Here is a 21,298-nt window from a genome sequence, read left to right as displayed (position 1 = left end):
TAAAGTGTGAAAATCTGTAGTTTTGAACTATTATTCAACTAAGAAGAAGGGCTCTTGCTTCTCTAAATAAAGCTTAGACAAACTTCCAGTATTTTGTGGTCTTTCTCTTTTTCTATGGAGTTTTTCTACAGTGAACATATGATAGAGGTGTTCAGAATTGTTTTTTTTTTCTTTTTAGTGTTGGCATGGAAATGTTTATTTGTTGTTGCTATTGGTGTATGTGTGTGTGCATGTATAGTTTGCATTGGCTAGTGCAACAAGTTCATTTTATATGTCTGAGATTTTCTGTTGACATAACTATGAAATGTCTAACTGATTTAACTAAAATGAAATTAATTTTATGCAATGCAGGTGGTGTCATCGTATATTCCCAGTCCAAGCAACTTGTGGACTAAATGAGAACGATCTTCGTGCAGTTGTGTCAAATCTTCTCAAACTGTTCTTGGATAGTGAACAAAATAAATTTCAAAAGCCTACAAAGGTACCATATTATAAAATTTTACCACAAGTTTGAAGCATCTTATAGAGTGAAAAAACAGAACTTCAGTCTGTATCATTTCTTGCTTGTTTACTATAAAATAACACTCGCCACTCCTTTTCGTCTGGAGATTTTGTAAAAGTTATTTCCTTCTTTTACACAGTTGGCCCTAATTTGAACCCAAGTACCAAGCGACTGCTAGGTCCAATAGAGGAGATGTGGTTGAACTCAATTGTACACAGAAATGTACTTAAAACTTTACTAGGGAGGGACTTGAGTCAGGAGAATCGTTTTTCTTGAGATCCGTGTCTCTGCAGAAAAAATGTTATATATACATGTTTACCTCATATATGTTTATATTGGTGAAAGATTCTTATTTGACATTTAGTTTACATTGCGTATAACAGAAGGAGGTATGGATGAGACAGAGTTGAAGAGTCACAAGAGTAATGCAAAAGATTCTAATTCATTGGCTCTATTGGACCGCAACAAATGCTTTGCCCTTGTAGCAAGTGTCATTAAAGATATGATGACAGATTCAGTTGTTGACCTTAAATCCCCAGAGGTGAAATTCAATAATTTTGTTCCTCCAATGAGTTATTTTGACAATTTCAGCTTTTTATTTGTTTTGTCTTTTTGTCTCTGCTTTTACTTGAGGAAGGTTCCCATTTTTGCCAAACCATTGCTGTAGTTCACAAGATATACCCTGATGTGTCATTTTGTTTCTAATAGTCTACCCGTACCTATTAAAGAGACCATCTTTTGCACTAAGTTGATGTTATTTATATGGTTAACTACTTGTGCTGACCGAATAATATATTCTCAGTTTGCGTACTCATTGGAGTTGCTACCTCTTTCAGGTGCCAAATGGTTCTGTGGTGGTTGCTGTTTCAGTTCTTCCCCAGAACCTCATCAGTACAAAACAAAGCTCTTGATCAAGGCATTAATTTCCAGATGGGAAAAATGAGTTAAAGGTTTGCTGATGGAGTTTTTAGTAGGACAATCTTCTGGGGCTGCTTGTATCATTGGCTCATAGCCATAAAATTGGATGTTATTTGGAAATATGTGTAATCTAGTATAAACAAACATTTACAATGGGCCTCTCTCTCACAAATGCACAATAAGTGGATGTGTACACAGAATGATAAAATACCAAGCAGAATGTTTGGAACAAGGAGAGAATAATAACATAGCTAATGTCTTCATCTGAAGAACTACCACACTATATAGAACAATTAATAATTTTATGTGAGAAGACAAATTAACTCTAGATCAGACTAGATTGAAGCTCAAGGGAGGGACAAAGAAAGCCTTCTCAAAAATGACTTGAAAAAAGGCTCTTACTTTTGTTGCTTACCTTGTAAACAGGAAAATTTTGTTTCTTACTTGCATAAAAAGCTTTTTTGTTACCTTTTCCTTTGGTATCTTTTAATTTCCTATAACTTCTCTAAGGAAAAACCAAATGAATGAAGTCTCTTTATATATTAGTGAAAAGCTTGACTCTTGTCAACAGGAACTTTATTGAACATACTCGCTATTAACTCAAGTTTTTTGACAATTTTCAGCTTCTTTTGGCCTCTTCTATATCTAAGATCTAACACTCAAGCTCCGTTTTTTGATTGGCAAGCTCCTTTTCATAAAGCACTAGACCGTATATCTTGGGTTGGTTATGGAAAAAAAAAAAAATATACATCTTGGGTTTGATTAATATGTGTTTTGGTATACGTCACAGGGTATTTTGGTCATTTTACTATTTTTTTAAAAAAATATTTTCTTGTCTTCTTTTTAAAGGGGGTAAAAAGGTTATTTTATATCAAATTTACTTTTTATATATAAATGTGGATCCACTAAGTGCAAAGGTAAAAAAATATATTGACACATGTCATTTGAGATTTGATCTTATTATATTGAGGGCATCTAGGGGTGTATGAGTGTGCAGGGAATGAGGGGCCCTTGGATCCGTACTTATTTGTTGTAATACACCAGTATTTGTGCCTATATGAGTGGAAATTGTTGAAATACTATACGCTGAGTACACTCTGCGCACACCAGTTTTTTGGTATTATCATAACACACATACAATTTATTTTAGAATTAGTAGAAAATCTTTTGTTTACGTTGGATTTTTTTTAATAATTTGGATTTGTAAATATGCACGAGCATAATTTTGTAATTTCACATTTTTATCAAGATGAGAGTCCTAATTTCTCAAATTTACTTTATTCATATGTGGGTCCTATTCAAGAAAAACCAAAAACTGAAAAGTAAATAGTTTGAGGTTTTATCACTCATATACCACATAATTTTTTTTTTTTTTTTTTATTGTTTGTTGAAATTTATAATTTCTTTAATGCATTAATCAATTAAGTTTTTTACCAAGTTGGAGTAATAATAAATACGCACGACGTGCGCGTGCATAGTTGCTAATTGAGACAAAGGTTACCAGAATTGCATTAAGCAGTACTCTTAGTTTAAAATCTGTCCTTATGTCAAAATGAGTGTAGGGCCTAGTAATTGGTATTGGCCCACGAAGGCCCATTAGAAAGTGACAGAACAAAGGTTTTTATTCTTCGATAGTAAGTTATTTGTGATAGTGTGTGGGGTGTGCTATATTTTTTGCATGATTCAGTATAAAAATTTGGTCGACTTGGTTTTGGGGTATCAAGTAGTTTTTTAGATGAATGAAGCGCAACCAACCATCATGTCTGATCCGATCAAATCATCTAAAATCCTGTGTGGAGCCAGGGGAGCCAGGACCCAGATCAACAGATCACACAATTGCAAGCCCATTGTCTGGAGGGTTAAGTTTGACTCATGCTCTTGGATCAATTCTTACCTTCAATACCATCTCCTGTTGTTGTTATAAAACTTATAATGCTATCCAATGTTCAATACTAGAATTTTGATTTTAGCAACTAAATGGTGTTCGACTTATAGATTGAAGAAATGTCGATCTACCATAACTAAAGATATACTGGCAAAGTTTGAAATGAGACTAAAGCTAGCCCAAAACGGTTCACCCAGGAAAACCAAATTATTCATCTCCAGAAATGATTTGGTAATTGTTCGTTATGCGCTCATGGAGGTGGGCCTTGTAAGTGGACAAAGGTCCCAATTGCATGCACTTTATCCTTAAACAAAAGAACAAAACAATATTGCATACATGGGCAGGGTCTGGATGACTGGATCCCCTACAATTATTAAACCCCGAGTAAATTCCTTTTTGTAAAAATATTTTTCTTTCCCTAAACACGGTTTGGGTCTTTTCCTTCTTCTAGACCGAAGTATTTGCGCCAAAAACCTCTCCATTCAGCACGTATGCGCACACAGCAAAACCACCGCAGTCATAAAATGTCATGGATATTTTTTCTTTTGGTTTCTTGTGCTAATATGGCATCAAGCAGGAGTTAATCTCCCCAGGAGCTTGCCCCATTTTTCTCGGTGTTATCTCGTCTCTTTTTCACTTTTTTAGTCTTAGAATTCACTATGTCAAAGTTCTATATGTCAATCTGATTATTAGAGGCTTACTTTCATAGGCAATCATACCAAATTGTTCTTGTTTGATCGAAGAGACAAAAAATTATTTTGAATGGTTGTGATTAATTCTCTTTTGGTGATAATTAGTTCTAAGAAAAAGCTTGCAGTATATGTAACACATCACAACTTTAGTTTGGTGGGCCTTCAAAAACTGTACGGCCCGACAAACCCAAATCTTCATTGTGTGTTGTCCTGTCCTTCACGGCCTATGCTCTAAACATCCAATACACATGCAGAAAAGCAGATGCATAGATCCAAAAAAAAAAAAAAAAAAAAAAAAAAAAAAAAAAAGAGAGGAAGATCCAGCTATAACAATATAACTGAAGTACTTAAAAATTGCATATGAAAGAAAGAAAATGTATAATTAGAGTCATTTTTAAGGTATTCTTATATAATTTTTAATCGATGAAGTGATCACATTGAAATAAAAAAAATACAATAACAAAAATGTTGAAATATACAATGAGATGAGGAGCATGGAATCTTCGTCAATAATAGAATGGCGGAGAATGTAAAATATTTGACAATATTAATTAATATTTTGTCAAATTATATGAAATATATGATGTATGAAAGACACGTTCTAAAATATTCTAGACTATGAAGAGATTATGATTTATTGAATTTTATTTTTATTTGAGTTTTATGTAATTTTCTATAAATATCTTTCAAGAGTCTGATGGGTTTGCAACTTTGATTTAAACGATTTGTCCTATTATTATTTTCTTCGATTTTTTTTTAAAAAATAATAACTTTTGGTTATAACTTCTTGCATTAGTGGAGTCCTCTACTTTCGTGTAATTTTTTCACAATTAAAATATTTTTCATGAAGAAACTGAGATAAAATAATTTACATAAGAGCATTCCCAATGCATGTCAATGTTATTCACCTTCACGTAGGCTTTTTTTTTTTTTTTTTCCACCGTGAAAAACAAAGTGAGGCTGCCCAATGCAATGGTGAATATTAATTTCGGACGGGATGTTGGATTCCGTCTTAATGTAAAAATCGAAAAAATGGGTTTGACGAAATGAAACATTCCGTCTAGAAAAAAAAACCGATTTTTTTTTTAAAAACACACGAGACGGAATCTAACATTCCGTCCGAAATTTACAACTCAGCCACTATCTCGGTTAAATGTTTCACCATCGTTTTGACTTGGGAAAATAGTCACCTTGATATTCACTTTTGTATTGGCAAAGGTTTTGAACCATAATGAGGTGAATATTGTCATATTCCCACCATATCCACTTGGAAAAATAGTCACCTTGATATTCACTTTTGTATTGGCAAAGATTTTGAACCATAATGAGGTGAATATTGTCACATTCCCACCATATCCACCTGCATTGGGAATGCTCTTAGCCTCTACAAATTAATTAACGTTGCAGCAGAATGAATCAATTAATACACATTTACGAGCATGATGAGGTCAGGAGCGATGAGAAAATCATGAAAACCTATTTCATGTTTTGAAAGGAAAAAGGACGGCATCGGAAAGCTGTTAGTTGGCATGTCATGTTGGTGCATGATTCCATAAAACAGGATATTTGTTACATCAGCCAGTGGTCTCGTTACATGGTACCACTTTAATACCAGTTCCACACTATAGATGAGCGTGATGTGAAACTGTGAAGGAATCTTTCTCTTGTATTTTATCCTCTCTCTATCATGAGTTTGCCCGTGAACCCTTTGTTATTTGTCTGCTTTCAGTTTCTTGCAGTCATATTGCCAACAACAAGAAGAATATCACCTGAAAAAAAACAATAAAAATAATAAATAAATAAATTGCTAATATGTATCTAAATCAGCTCTCATATACGTCCATCGTATTGACGGCCAGGATGCCGATATAAATGCCAATAATCCTTGAAACTTAAAATCCCAAAAACTACCCACACACTGTAGATTACATTCTTCAAATTTGGGCAGATCTCACTCGTATTCGTGATTCTAAACGAAACTTCAGAATTCCGCCTAATATTTTGGTTTTTTAAAAAACTAGAATTCCAAATATAAAATCGAAATATCTGAAATTCCAAATGTGATAGAATTGAAATTTAATAAATTTCAGTTTTTAAATTTGTTGGAATTCTAAAAATTCCAAAATCCCGAACTATAGATCTCTATGAATGTATGATCTGATACCATACATAGACTTTGTTGCAATACTAAAAATAATGACCACACTACTGGTGTTCGAAATGTTTACACAAAAAACACGTCAACTAGAACCACCAGGGCTGGTCCGGCCTTGGGTTTGCTCGATCCCCAAAGGTCATTAGCTCGATTTCCCTAAAGGCCACTGGTGAGGCAGTATCCGGCTAAATTTTCAACCAGAACCCTCGGATTAGTCGAGGTATGCATAAACTAATCTTAACACCTAGTAAAAAAAACTAGAACCACCAGACTCTCGTGGAATGTGAGAACCACCAGACTCTTGTGAAATGTGACGAAAAGCCCTGACAAACATCAAAATTACAGCAAATTTGAAATTGACGACTATTGCGAGATATTGCCTCCACTATAATAGGGCATCACAGTTAAGTCTGAAAAAGTAAAGAAAAATAAAAAATAAAAAAAAAAAAAAAAAAATAAAAACTATTCCATCCAAAATATTGTTGATATGGTCCCGCCAGTACCTTATCGCCCACGTATCGATTGCTAGTCGCCATCCATCACATGCAACCTGCAGAAAAGCCACATGGTCGTGGAATTGTCTAGTCGGATTTTCATATAATTTTCTAAATTATGATGCATGTATGTTGGATAATGATTAGGAATGTAGGACACACTCAAAAAACAAAACGAGAGATTGATTCGAAAAAAAGAGAGAAAAACACTGAAAGGAGAAAATGTACTGTACATATATTTTTTTCCCTAAACTAAAAGAGTCCCAAATTTGAAGTTTATTTAAATGCTATTTTCTTTTTCTTTTTTTACTTCTTTCTCCCTAACCCAATTAATCAACTACTTAAACCACCACTTTGCCCCTAAGTTAAGCGCTCATGCTTTGAAAAAGGTTTATGCATATTAGAAATTCTGTTCTTAGATCATGCTATGACATTCTAATGTAGTAAAGTATATTATGAAATTTGAGAAAAGGGTGGAAAAATTAAGGAGAAGAACAAATATGAGAAGTATTGAACTTAATAACTCCAAGAGGGGCAAATAAATATGAATTATCATTAATCAAAAGACACATGTCTAGTGATGGCACTTTGGCTACTTGAGGAAAAGTAGTTTAGTGCATTCATACTTTCACAGGCATTTATGAAAATTAGGGTTTACGGAAACTGTCAAAATGTGATATATATACCTTTTGTGCCGAGTCTTGTAAATTACAATTTTTATCCAAAGTGTTTCCATCAAATTCTATGTCCATTCAATTCGTTAGAGGCGAAAAACATTTGATGTTGATTCCCAGTAAGAAAAGACGTCACATCCCTATCTAAAATTCTTAATTTTTGTGGTAATCATATCCTCAATTAATGAGGGACATATCATATCTTATTATAGTTCATATTTTTAAATTGTTGATGTTAACAATCTGGACTAATATTTCTTACTTGTTGACATATAAAGTTATACCTAAAATATAAACTACACAAGAATCAAATACCTTATTTTAATATAGGAAAAAAACAAAGAAAAGAACGGTTAAGTGAAAAAGGCATACAATTTGGCTTAATTATGTCTAAACTTGAAAAAATATATATATAAATCTCTACACTATATGATAGGCGGATATTCCGGAAGCCCCTTCAACTCTCGAGTAGGCAAATTGCAATATCTCTTTTGTTATTGTTTAGTCATTCCTCCGATCTGGGATCAGCTAAATACTATGAAGTATGAATTTGTGGGTTAACACCATCCAGTAAAAATTTGTGGTCTGGTTCATCTCGCTATCCTGAGTTGCGAAAGACAAAACAAAAGAGAAATATTGAAGTGAGAAATGCTCGTGTGAAAAAATAATAGTCAAATTAAACAAGTGGTGACTCGGAGTCACGAGTGTCGTTTATGATGTCTGTCTCACGAGTTTAGCCGGCAGGGATTCTCAACAGTGTGGTGGAACCTACACATCAGAGAAGTATGGGACCACAGTGAGTGAACGGGAATCTTTACAACCCTCAAAAGGCCGTCTTCCCATAGTGACATCTCCGCTCTTCTCCACGCTGCTGCACATACATCAATTTCACCACATCTAAGTATCTAACTAAATTTAGCTCTGGTTATTTTGTTTACCCTGCGTACTATTTGGAATTCAAACTTCACAGACCATGACATATTTTATCTCCCTGGCGGCTGTGTGCCTGTGGATAGTCGATGTACCGTTTTACACCTCGAAAGTCGAAACATAAGCTACAGCCTACAAATACATGTTGATTTCTTCTTTTAAGAGTATTCCCAATGAATATCAATGTTATGGCTCAATTTTTCTTCTTTTCTACCGTTTTAGTGAAAAACAAAATGAGATTGTTCAATGCAAAAGTGAATATTAATCTCGAACGGGATGTTGGATTTCATCTGAATGTAAAAATCGAAAAAATGCGTTGGACGGAATGAAACATCCCGTCTGAAATTTAAAAAAAAAAAAAAAAAAACACAAGACACGGAATGAAATATTCCGTCCGAAAAAAAAAACCAATTAAAAAAAAACACACAAGACGGTCCGGTCTAACATCCGATTGAAAGTTTCAACCGTTTGACAACTCAATACTATCTCGATTGAAAGTTTCAACTTTTCTTTGACTTTAGAAATGATTTCTTCTTTAAAAAATAGTCACCTTGATATTCACTTTTGCATTGGGCAAAAATTTTAAATCATAAAGAGGTGAATATTATCACATCCCCACCATAACCACCTACATTGGGAATGCTCTAATAAAATTACAAGTGGATTAAATATAGATATATACTCTCATACACAAAATTTATATTTACACGTACATATGATTATTTTTAATTAAAGTTGATTGGGATGTTTGCAGTCAGTCAAGACGAACTTGTTTGGCCCAAGTCATTCTCTATCAATTACAGCTTACTGATTAGATAAAAAAATATTGGTTATTGATTAGATTCTGTAGGGAAATTGGTCTCCCTCAAGTCTCAGACGGGATTTTTCAATATTTAAAAGGAGCTTTGATTGAGATTGTAGTGAAGGTGACGGCTTGTGGGTCCATAGAATTTAGAATTAAGATAGAACTTTGATACACACGCGCCAATGATGCAAAGTCTTCCCAGATCTGAAATAGCAAAAGAAGATTAGTCTTGTAGAGTAGTCAGCTTGTTATAAACCAACGCTAAACAAGCGCAATTTATTTGAAAGACTTTCCTAACCATTTTATCATGGTTAAGTAGATCCTATTTGACTGGGTAAGTGGACGGCCATTCTTTCAATATTTGGCCTAATACTTCAGCCACCTGAGGGCTCCATCATTTGAAAAATCTATCCTGTTGGATTTTGCTACTTCTCACAGGAACATCTGCAAAAGAAACGTAATTTTACCAAATATTCGTATCGGTATTGATCTCAGACTTTGCTACCCAACTATCCTTAGAGGCTAGAGGATCGCTGCAAGCAGGGGTGGGCAGCTGCACCTCCTGAACTTTCCAAAAAAAACAAAATTACAGTCATGTCTCAATTTACTGTGTCGTGCATTTGTTTTTATTTTAATTTCCAAACGTGCAAAACTTTGCTACCTTTGAGAGCACCTTGTTCAAACTTAGAGTAGAAAAAAAATAAAACGCCCTCGTTCCTAATCTGTTTCACAAAAACTCAAAACTCAAATACAAAACCTTGTACATGGATTCTATTATTGTCTGGTTTGTGTGGCTTGGCTTGCTAATTACTTCAAATTTATTCTACCAATCACTACCCCCATTGAAAATATTTTCAGCTTTGCATATTGTAAATAATTGACTCCAGAATTGTATAGGAAATAAGTGTTTGAACGTTATTTAGTAACATACATTGAGAAAGAGATATTTAAAAACATTGATTATAAAGCAATTATGGTTGCTTTCAGAAAATGGATACTTGCTATGTACATTTGTAATTTATTTGTTTGATTTAATTAATATACACATATTTGGAATTTCCAATTTTTGGTATAATTAATTTTGTGTCGCTTTTCTAATGAGTTGGCATATTAATCTGCCTACTCTGATATAAAATCCTGGCTCCATAAAATGGTAACTCAACAACCCCTATAACATATTAACACAAATATCACTCACCTAATTCACTTCTACTGTCTGTAAAATTAGCTAAACGATTTTAAGGATGAGCAGTTGTCATAAAATAAGACGATTAGAGTAATAGCTCTGCAGTCATTCGTAATGTAAGAATATAGATGCGATAAGAATATAATGTGATACAACAATCCAACTTTAATGGAGGGGAAACTGATTGCCAAGCTTCGTCACACTCCACAAACTCCTTCAACCGTCAGAATTTTGATCAGTTTAGTATTACTTTTCAAAACCTTCCTCTATTTTGATCAGTTTAGTATTATTTTTCAAATCCTTCCTCTACAAATCCTTGATTCCTGAAGCAATTTGATTCTTATTTGCAAGGACGGGAAGGGCTTATAAGAGGTTTAAGATCATGAGATCAACGTGTTCAACTTGTGAAGCAAAAGACAGTAGTAGACAATGCTACTCACATTCACCCCATATACACCATCTACCCCAACAAAAGTGCTGAAAGTATCTCTCCCATAGTCTTCTCAGGCACGTTACATTGACTGTCCAATTCCACCCCCGACTCCAGAACCGCAGCATCCAAAATCAGTTTTCTCTTTGCAATTTCAAAAACATTCTCATCAACTGTGTCCTTTGTAACAAGCCTGAATAGGAAACAACAATTGAATAATAAAGTGTGCCAGAATATGATTAATATTGGAATTTGAAGGGAGGTCATTGAAGAACGCACACCTATATACAGTGACTGGCTTTGTTTGGCCTATACGATGGCAGCGGTCTTCTGCTTGCCGGTCAATCTGTGGATTGAAATCCATATCATGTACGATAACAGTGTCTGCTCCAGTTAAATTCAGTCCTTGCCCTCCAGCTCTTGTTGATAGCAAGCATGCAAAGATAGATTTATCATTGTTGAACGTGTCGACTATGTTCTGCCTTTCGGTTACCTGGGTACTGGAATTTAAACAGGGAAATTGATGTAGATTGTCATCTTTAACAGAGAAGAGTGTTAATGACTACAAAGACAAAGCAATTATGCATACATGCACACGCTGACAAACGAACCACACCCTCTATATTGAGACTGAGTGAGTGAATGCGAAGTAGCAACTCTTAAAAAACTATTTTGTGCAACCTCCAGTGCTTGCCACTTGGAACTGAGATAACAACAAAAGACATACAAATTTGGTCCATCCCTTAAATATAAATCCAGGCTTTTACTTACTTACTAAGCAATGGATACAAGTGCTTGAAAACTCGGAAAAATGTAACTCAACCTGGTAATAAAGCTCAATAATAATGCAATTTATCATTTGATTTTGGAAGCATGATTTTGAAATACGTCCATGAGGGATGACACTGTGACAGTATGATAAGCTAAAGTACAATGCATGCTACCTTCCATCAAGCCGTTTGTATGTAACTCCAATGACATCCAATGTCCACTCCAGAATATCAAGCATTGAGGTCCACTGGCTAAAAATCAGCACGCGGTGACCACCTCTTTGTAGCATAGGTAAAAGTTCAGCCAACACCTGCAGCATAAGTATCATAATAGTTATTTTAACACATAACTCTAAAATAGAAGAAGAAGAAGAAAAATCGCAATATTAATATTTCCGTTGAATCAATGTATATGTACTAATCATATCACCCTATTTCCCTGAGAAGTAGTAGCCTCTGATACAAGTTACTACATGTGATTCCACAATTTTTTTAAAGGAATTGTACGAAAAAAAGAAATTAACGAGTAAAAGTAATTGACAAATTAAAGCTAATTTCTTTTTTAAGGGAATCATACAAAAACAATAATTTTTTCAAAAAAATTAAAACTAGCGAGTAAACTGACCTCACATTTCGCTGAAGCGAAGGCGTGTTCATCTCCCAATATTCCTTCTTCTTCGGCACCGAGATATGACAGTAAAAGCTGCAAAGAACGGCGTAAATGATACTAGACTTACCATATGCCAGAGCATTACAGCAAGTACCAAAATAATTGAAAACTTTGGACTCCAAAATTGAATGAAAATATTCAGGTTAGAGGAAAAACACAACTATTGCGAATCAAACCAGTATTCTGAAAGTTTTATTTATAATAAATTGTGCGTATGAACCTAATCATATTACATATACACTTACAAAACAACCAAATAGACAAAACAAGGTAAAGGAAAAGGAAATGATAGAAAATAATTAAAATAATAACACTAAAATAACAATAATAAATACTTGAAACTGGACAAATCGTAAAAACAATAATAAAGTAGCAAATGGAGGATCAAGAACATGATTTACCTGATGAATGGAGAAATCGTTGTAACTTTTGAGTTCATTTATCACTCTTTCTAACGTGCATTCAAAGCCAAATGCGCCTTTTGGATACAACTTTCTAGCAAAGCGAACAACATCTTGATCACTATAAATAATGCCTCACCAATAAAGGATGATTAGCAATCTGAAAAAGTATAAACGTATGGAATCAGAACTGAAGGACCTCAATCACAGCAGGAATATACAAACACAAAAATATCAGCACCTTACGAAATTGAAAAAAGTAGTTGGAAATCTGACGTCGTGGAAGAAATGCCTCAACACTATTAGATGTAACATCTGAAATCTTTGACATACGTGCTCGGGAAGCTGCACGATACTCCTCAATGGCCTCTTTATATGCTTGATCCTGTTGTTTCGCCATAGGCACACACTTAACCTGAAGTAAGTTTTCCTTAGATCAGCATAAGTACAGTAAAATGAATGGAAAGAATAGCAAAAGGCAATGAACGTCCCATATACAAGGTTAGGTATCCAAAGAACATAAATGATCAATGTTGTAAACTTAAATAGGTAAAAGTAATCCAGTATACCTGCTGTATCTTTGGTGTGAGTTGCTGCATAACATCAGATTTCAAACGTCTCAATATAAATGGTCCCAATATGGACTTTATCCGAGTAATTAACTCTTTATCTTCTGCACTTAATAGTTTTTTTAGATCCACGTCTCCAGTTTGAAAGAGATCGGGCATCATGAATTCCAGCAATGACCATAACTCCTGAAAAATAATAAATTAGGTCTCCAACAGTGGCATCATAGCATGCATTTTGTCTAGGGCCAAACCCAAGTGCAAACAAAGAGATACAGGAACACATCCAAACGTTGACAATGGTGTTATTCCAAAATAAAGGTGTAATACCACCCCCAATACATTACCTCATTACATCAGTGAACGCAAGTAAAAGTGTTCCATGAAAATCTTGTTTTGTCAAGCTACGCTGTATAGAAACTATTTCAGTCTGTCATATATTAATTTCCTTAACCTTCAATTGTAATGCACAACCTTGATCTAAATTAAGCTCAAAATGTATAATTCAATATGTGCAAATATAAAATATTACTACCCAACTTCTATGCAAATATTAGTTCACGAAAGAGATCAGGTATCATGAATTCCAGTAATGACGATAACTCCTGAAAAATAATACATTAGGTCTCAGACAGTGGCATCATAGCATGCATTTTGTTTAGGGCCAAACCCAAGCACAAACAAAGAGATACAGGAACACATCCAAACGTTGACAATGGTATTATTCCAAAATAAAGGTGTAATACCACCCCCAATACATTACCTCATTACATCAGTGAACGCAAGTATAAGTGTTCCATGAAAATCTTGTTTTGTCAAGCTACGCTGTATAGAAACTATTTCTGTTTGTCATATATTAATTTCCTTAACCTTCAATTGTATGCACAACCTTGATCTAAATTAAGCTCAAAATGTAAAATTCAATATATGCAAATATAAAATATTACCACCCAACTTCTATGCAAATATTAGTTCACAGAAGGTATAATTCTAATTACAATAATGATTTATCAAGACAAATGCCATCTGCGAAAATGTATAAAAGAACACAGTGAGGTAGAGACTGCTCAAACGCGAGGGACCCTACTTGTCATGTCACAATAACAGAATTACTATTACACATGAACTGATATTATACAAGCTTTTGAAGACTTTCTCCAACATGGAACTGAATACCCGAAGTTCAACAAAGTGCAATAGCCCATAAATGCAGCTTCTATGATCGATATCAATGAAAATGAATGCACAAGCAGCAGAAAACATCCTGGTTTTTAAAGTATACTGGCCTACCAGTTAGCATCTTAAGTGGACTAAAACCCCAAATAATAGATAAATTTGCTTGAATGCACACATATGAGAAAGCAAAATAACACTCCATAACAACCAATGTGACTAAATATCCTGACAATCTATTCATATCTCCTAATTTCAGCATATCACAAGAGTTCAACATGCTAATCTTGAAATTCATGCATATATCGTTTCATTATTTTATTATGCAATTGCATTTATACACATATAAAGTAGGTACTTCCGATTTTTAATGATACGCTCAGTGTATAATGAACACACACATACACACATAGTGCATGCATAGATACACACATTCATGACTCATGCATAGTATCTATGCTCAGCGTTCCGGACCCCTAATGCATTATACAGCATATGATATATGTCACTGACTCACTGCAAGGATGTTTCTGGATTTATTGTCAAACAATTTGAAGAGCATACCATCAGAATATGAAGATTTACCGTAGAGTAGACCAACCATTGCCTTAATATAGAATATGCCATAACAAACATAAACAGAAAACTTGAAGGGAGAGATTACATGAAGATCATTTTGGAGTGGCGTCCCTGTAAGCATAAGACGCTGATTAGCATTCTGTGCTACAGACATCAGATTTTTCCACCTATAGCTGTTTTTATCTTTCAACGCATGAGCTTCATCCATCAGAACACAGCTCCATCGACAACGCTTCAGAATCTTACGGTCATCTTTCTGCTGCGCGCTGCAAGAGTATTGGTTACAATCTAATACTTGATATCCAACAAGAAATTTCCAGGAGGACAACAAACCTGTGTCTTTCAAATAGTGAATAACAAACTAAAAGCACATTGAATGGAGGTCGCTGACCAGACTTGGCAAATGACGTCAACACCTTCAAATGGGCTACTCGTCCAGCCCCATGAAACTGTAATACAGAAAATGATGGGCACCACTTCTTTAACTCTCTTTCCCAGTTCTCTAATAGAGAAGCAGGGCATACAATTAAGTGGGGACCTGGATCATTGTCCAAGTGTTTCAACAAAGTAAGATATGTGATAGCCTGGGAGACGAGAGACCCGTAAAATGTTAAGCACGAAATGCCATAAAAAAAACTACTCATACGGCAAAAGTCACTGATACCCTTCATACCTGAATGGTCTTACCAAGGCCCATCTCATCCGCCAAGATAGCTGCAAGAGAGATAACTTAGAACATGCCAGAACAAGTCTCTCAAAACTGTGCCTGGACTGATAATATGAAATAGTGAACGAAATCACATTCAAGCATTTTCAGGCAATCTTAGATACAACAACACTGATAATACCAAACGTAGATACAATCTTAGATCCAACATCACCGATAATACCAAACTGTTCTTATAACCACTTAACTGTGTTTAGTTAATACCAAACTTTTTTTGATTTTCCGATGATAGTTCATACCAAACTGATGTCAATCAAACAAGTAGGATAGAAAGATTTGGGAAATTAAGATCTTGCATCATAAGCATAAGCGGTGGCTAATATCTATTGCAACTTACAAGAAAATGCACATAGTTATATTATTACTGAAAACAACCGGACATGGTCATAAGAGGAGATCCTCGCATAGACAGAGAAAATGAATAGTTGTAACGCTGTATCACTAGACCAGTATTTTCTCGCTCTTCAGTGCAGTTCTCATATATCCTGCTGTTACTTTACACAATCTTCCCGTTTTTATGTTCTCCAATTGTTTCTCTACTGACTAGTGAAGGCTACATCTGCAAGAGAAAAGCCAGGACACTCATTTAAGTGGTCCAAAAGCGAACCCTTGCTACCCATACAGCTTATTCCGCAAACATGATGCCTTCAAGGTTAATCATTTCCATCACATTACAACTATAGTAAAACCCAGGTAAGGATCAACGTTTAAGATATGACAGTTACTCCAACTCACTATGTCAGGTTTGTACCTGGAAATGGCAGAGAAAAAAACTGTGATGGTATCTTAGCAACACTGCCGTTTGACACGGAGATGATCTAGTTGAATTCCTAAACTTCTCTTGGACATAAAGGCTATTCTTTAAAAACTCTTATAAAAAAACAAGGTTTGATAGTAAATGGCATGGGTGGACTGGTAGACAAAACACTCTTAAAAAGATAAGAATCAAACAACCACCCATTGCCTCAAAAAGCGTTTCCTATAAACCAATCCATCAACCATAAAAACACATGACTTCAAATAGAACTGAACCACATAATGGCACCAAAGACGAAACCTACAGGAGGAAAGAATGAAGTCCCACAACCCAAGGATGATTTTCAACTGACTCAATTATCAACTATAGCTACCATTTAGATTAGTTTCGGATTTTCAGTAATCATTGTGTTATTTTCTACTCTTAAGCATCACCACTATGAATCCCCTAATCACTTTCCCAACTCCAATATCTAGTAACATTACAATCTCTTAACAAAGTTTGGTATCTATAGATGTATCTAGTGAAACATTTAGTCCACTACATAAGGGGTCTATTAACATGGGCCATAAACGTAATTGTTTCTATCCAGTAGTTTACAGTTCACTTGATGTAGTTGTTTGGCAACAAAGAAAGTCCTCTTCACCACAAATGTGAAATTTTATATATTAAATTTAGCTTGAATATGCAAAGCATTAAAGTTGTAAACTTTACTTCACATTGCATCCTACATTCCTAATGCACGAAACCAAAAAACAGCTGTAGTACGTAAATAAACATATACCTCCTGCGACATTTTTCCTATGCAACAAAAGAAGAAAGTTAACACCAACAAGCTGATAAGGTTTAAGAACAGGCTGAAAATCTGATTCTTCAATTTCACAAGCTGCATTAATATCCTCCTGTAAAACAAAACCAACAACCAAATTCTAACCTCTACTTTTCAACAAAATCATAATTACATCAGTCATACCTGTGTAACAATCCTAACACTAGAATTCTCAACTTCAGCATATCTATCACAGTTACACATAGAAGAACCATATAATTCTTTCCTTAACTCCTCAGATATTTTCGAACATTTTCGCAACGCCATCCCAACAACATCATTTTTGTTATTCTCATCCACCTCCACCTCCACCTCCACGTCATCACAATCATCATCACTATCATCTACAGAAAAAATCTCAACTTCAGATGAAGACTTAATTTCACAAACCTCCACGTCATCATCATCATCATCACTATCTTCACTGATTATAAATCTTCTACCTCTATTTCTATGTGGTCTTATTTCTTCAACGTCCACGTCATCATCTTCTAAACTTTCTTTTATTCCAGTTGATATTCCGGTTGATATTCCGGCGTTTTTCGGACGATATGAAAATGATTCGATGGGTGGTGGGGGTGAGTTTTTGTTTAAAATTCGGGATGGGTTAAATGAGTGCTTCTCCCACTGGTCTGGGGAAATTTCGTTAATGTGACGCTTCTTCATTTTGAGGGTCTAGGGTTTTTATTTTTTATTTTTCTTTTGGGTGGAAGAAATAAATAGATTGGGAATTTTGAAAAAAAAAATTAAGCACTTTTTGAGACAAGTGCAAAAAGGCGGGTAAAGAAGTAATTGGTTGGGGTTTTGGTGAACGTACGCATTTTGCGTAATTTGCGTATAAGACCGACACAATGATTTATGAATCTCAACTACAATGTGTACGGTCTGGTTCAGTTTCAGTTTTGAGCTTGATTAAGAAATTTGGGCTTGTGTTGGATTGGTCGAATTTGTCCATTGGCATTCTTAAGGAATTGTCCAACCTGTAAAAGGAATAAGGCCATGTATATCAGGTCTTAGTATTTGGTCCGGTCCATTTTATGAATTGGAGCCACAACTAATGAAGGTGGATTGTGAAACCAGAAAATCCGTGTATAGTAGATACTAGCCATTTGGCCCGGCCTATGGCCGGACTTGCTACATAGATAGCTAATGACTCAAACGCCTAAAGTCCACTTGAATAAATAATATATGTATATTGATAGCTAATAATTCATTGCTTATAATATATGTATACTTTGTTTGAAGGGTTTATGTTATTCTAAATTTTTTTTTTTGAAAAATTTTTATTTTATTTTTGGATTATTATTGTCCTAAATAACATTTTTTATCATCCTCACCTTTATAAACTATCAAAATATAACACAACAATCAAGGAATAGAACACTCAAAACATACCATATGTTTAAGCGATAACCAAATTATATTCATTGCGCACAATGATCATCTTGTTGTTGAGTTGCACATAACCTATGTCATATTTAACTATGAGTCAATAAGCGAATATTGAGATATATAGAAATTTTATATCCAAAACATCAATGAGTAAATACTGAAATTTAACCAATAATAGCAAAGCTCAAGCTATTGCTTGAGGTCTCACTGAGAAGCCATCAACATTGCAAGCAAAGCATCAGGCCATTGCTAATGTGCTACAAATAATGGAATACAAATCACTCTATCTTGGCTATCATATAGCTATTTTCCTATCATACACCAAATATGGACCATTGTAAAAGCAGTCACTAACAACAAACAACAAATCAAACCAATCGACTTTAGACCCTAAAGCAGGAAAAAATATATTGCAGATAGATGGTATTGAACAAAATAAACAAATAAAAGGATCTTTGTAGAGCCAAGAGGGTATAGCTATAATATATATCTAAGGATATCGGAATAACGTGAATCATAAATAATTTATTTTAATTATTCAAGAGGACCACCTAAAAACTAACTATATGACTTATTATTGAGTAAATTGATAGATGAATAAGAAGAATAAACAAAAAGTTTGATAATAAATGATTTAATGATGCATTGAAATAAGCATATTCTACTTTAACAATGCTTTTAGCCTTTTAGGAGTCATACATCTTCGTCGAATTTCATAATTTTGGCGTAGCTAGACTTAGTTACTTTGGGTACATGCATAAACTCATACCGCATTGCTACACTGAAACAATTTTATTCTTACTTTGGGTTATGCATAAACTCATCATGGCTTAGATCATATCCATTCATCAGCTAAATTATGTACACAGTACAACATTAAAAGTAATATTTCTTCAAATGTCATGTACCCTTTCGTTATACATCAACACCCCCTGAATAAGAAGGGTCATTGCTTCAATTTCAGTATACTGTGGTATTACACTTAGGATTACATACCAATTGCCCCCCTAACAGTTGAAACCATGCTGATTGCTATGGCTAACAAACCAATCATAACAATTGACATGCTCCCATTTATTGAGAAAATAGTACAGAAGAAATCACAAAAGAGATAGTTACCAAAAAAAAAGAAATCACAAAAGACATAGATTGAAAAAAAAAAATGGTTACCAAAGACGACTTCCAATTTCAAGCTAGTTGGCCCACACAAATTTTGTACACAATAATCCAAAATCAGGCAAATTCCATGTCAAAAATTCCACCACATTGAGTTTTGGTCTCCATCGATGCTACAAACACCGCTTTCGCAGATTCTCATGGGGTCTCGGTATGCCTATGGTGTAAAATCGGACCTCTCAACCGGGTAACATGGTGCATGCCTCATACCTCCTTCGGTCGGTGAGCTCAATTTTCTATTCAATCGCACCTTATTCACCTTCAATAGCTGGAAATACGTTAACTCGGACTGCTTCAATTCCAACTTATTCGCGACAACCTCGCGATTGTTCGCTAATACGCATGGGCTCGCGATGCGCCGCTTATTGTGATTGAAGTCCGGGACGCTGAGTTGGTGTATAATATTAGTGTCGCGAATGGCGCGAAACCATCGTCCTCTCCGGTTAAACTCGATGAAGGCGTAGTTCTTTCGGAGATTTGGCTATACGGAGACGTTGTTCTTCGTTATCTCAGCTTCGAAAACACAAACCAAAGTTGTCCACAGGTTCCATATGCCCTCCAGACTTAATGAATCACCCCTTCAATGTGACACCATGAAAAAGGACTACAATTGTAGCCATCGGTCTCCGTTAATAAAGTTCCTGTTAAAGTTCCTGTCCAGAAATGGTCTCGCTTCCTCCTTCAACATTATATCTGCAATAACCTTAACTTCCAACTTCGTTAACTGCCGGAAGACAATCATCTCGTCTAACCTGTTCAGGAACTCTGGTCTAAAGTACTGCTTCAATTCCTCGGTAACCAAGCTCTTTATCCGATTGTAGCTGCTGTCCTTCTCATCATAGTCGAGATCGAATCCAATACGATGGCCTCCTTTTTCAATTACACTGCTACCAACATTAGAGGTCATTATCAGTAGCGTATTTTAAAATCAACGATCGTCCCTTCCTATCTCATCAACCTCCCATCTTCCAAAATCAAGCAAATCTGTTGTCATTTAAGAACCGCCTACAACCAATTCTTCATGGCGCCTGTCACATGTTTCCAGTCATTCAACATGACTAAGAGCTGACTTACTGACTAATTCATTCACGACATTGATGAATGGCCTAAACACGTAAAAAGATATGTGGGCTAATGTCGGCTAGAGAAGTCCGGGATCATCATAACACAATTAATCGTAGTCCATCAAACTTCTCTTTCCCTACTTTGATATCTATATACGCTTTTGAAAAATGAGGAAAAGAAAGTTGAACAAAATGCTTTACCTGTGGGTTTGGAACATATATATTGCCATCTTTGTACTTCATTCTTGTTGAATCATCAAGACCCGGTAGCACCTCCAACAGTTCCACGGGCATTAAGAGTGTATCCACCGGATTAGAATAACTTCCAAACCCCTGTTGGAGTGCCTGCAGAATTCGCTTATATTGTGATGCTCCATACTTGAGCCCACCCGGGCAAGTTGTGAACTACCTCCCTGGCATCGACAAGTAGCCGTTACCATTCGAGGGATGAGGATAAGCGGGATTGTTAGAATACCCGCACACCCATAGGTGGCACATAAACCGGAGAGGAACCGACGACGAC

General features: G+C 35.2%; 1 protein-coding gene across 1 annotated transcript; it reads right to left on the bottom strand.

Annotated features, from left to right (window-relative positions):
• Nucleotides 1-10,313: 10,313 nt before the first annotated feature.
• Nucleotides 10,314-18,010, bottom strand: LOC147521263 (protein CHROMATIN REMODELING 19-like). Its single transcript, XM_086602687.1, is given in 13 exon segments — nt 10,314-10,864; nt 10,953-11,171; nt 11,616-11,752; nt 12,067-12,144; nt 12,513-12,641; nt 12,643-12,672; nt 12,754-12,927; nt 13,082-13,267; nt 14,916-15,096; nt 15,164-15,414; nt 15,504-15,544; nt 17,099-17,216; nt 17,288-18,010. Coding segments are annotated over 13 exon segments (2,229 nt in total). The 5' UTR covers nt 17,810-18,010; the 3' UTR covers nt 10,314-10,701.
• Between the last annotated feature and the right edge of the window lie 3,288 nt (nt 18,011-21,298).

Source organism: Coptis chinensis, chromosome 1, assembly GCF_015680905.1.
Source record: "Coptis chinensis isolate HL-2020 chromosome 1, ASM1568090v1, whole genome shotgun sequence".
NCBI lineage: Eukaryota > Viridiplantae > Streptophyta > Magnoliopsida > Ranunculales > Ranunculaceae > Coptis > Coptis chinensis.
Note: the sequence above shows the minus strand (reverse complement) of the source record. Positions and strands in the feature narration are given on the sequence as shown.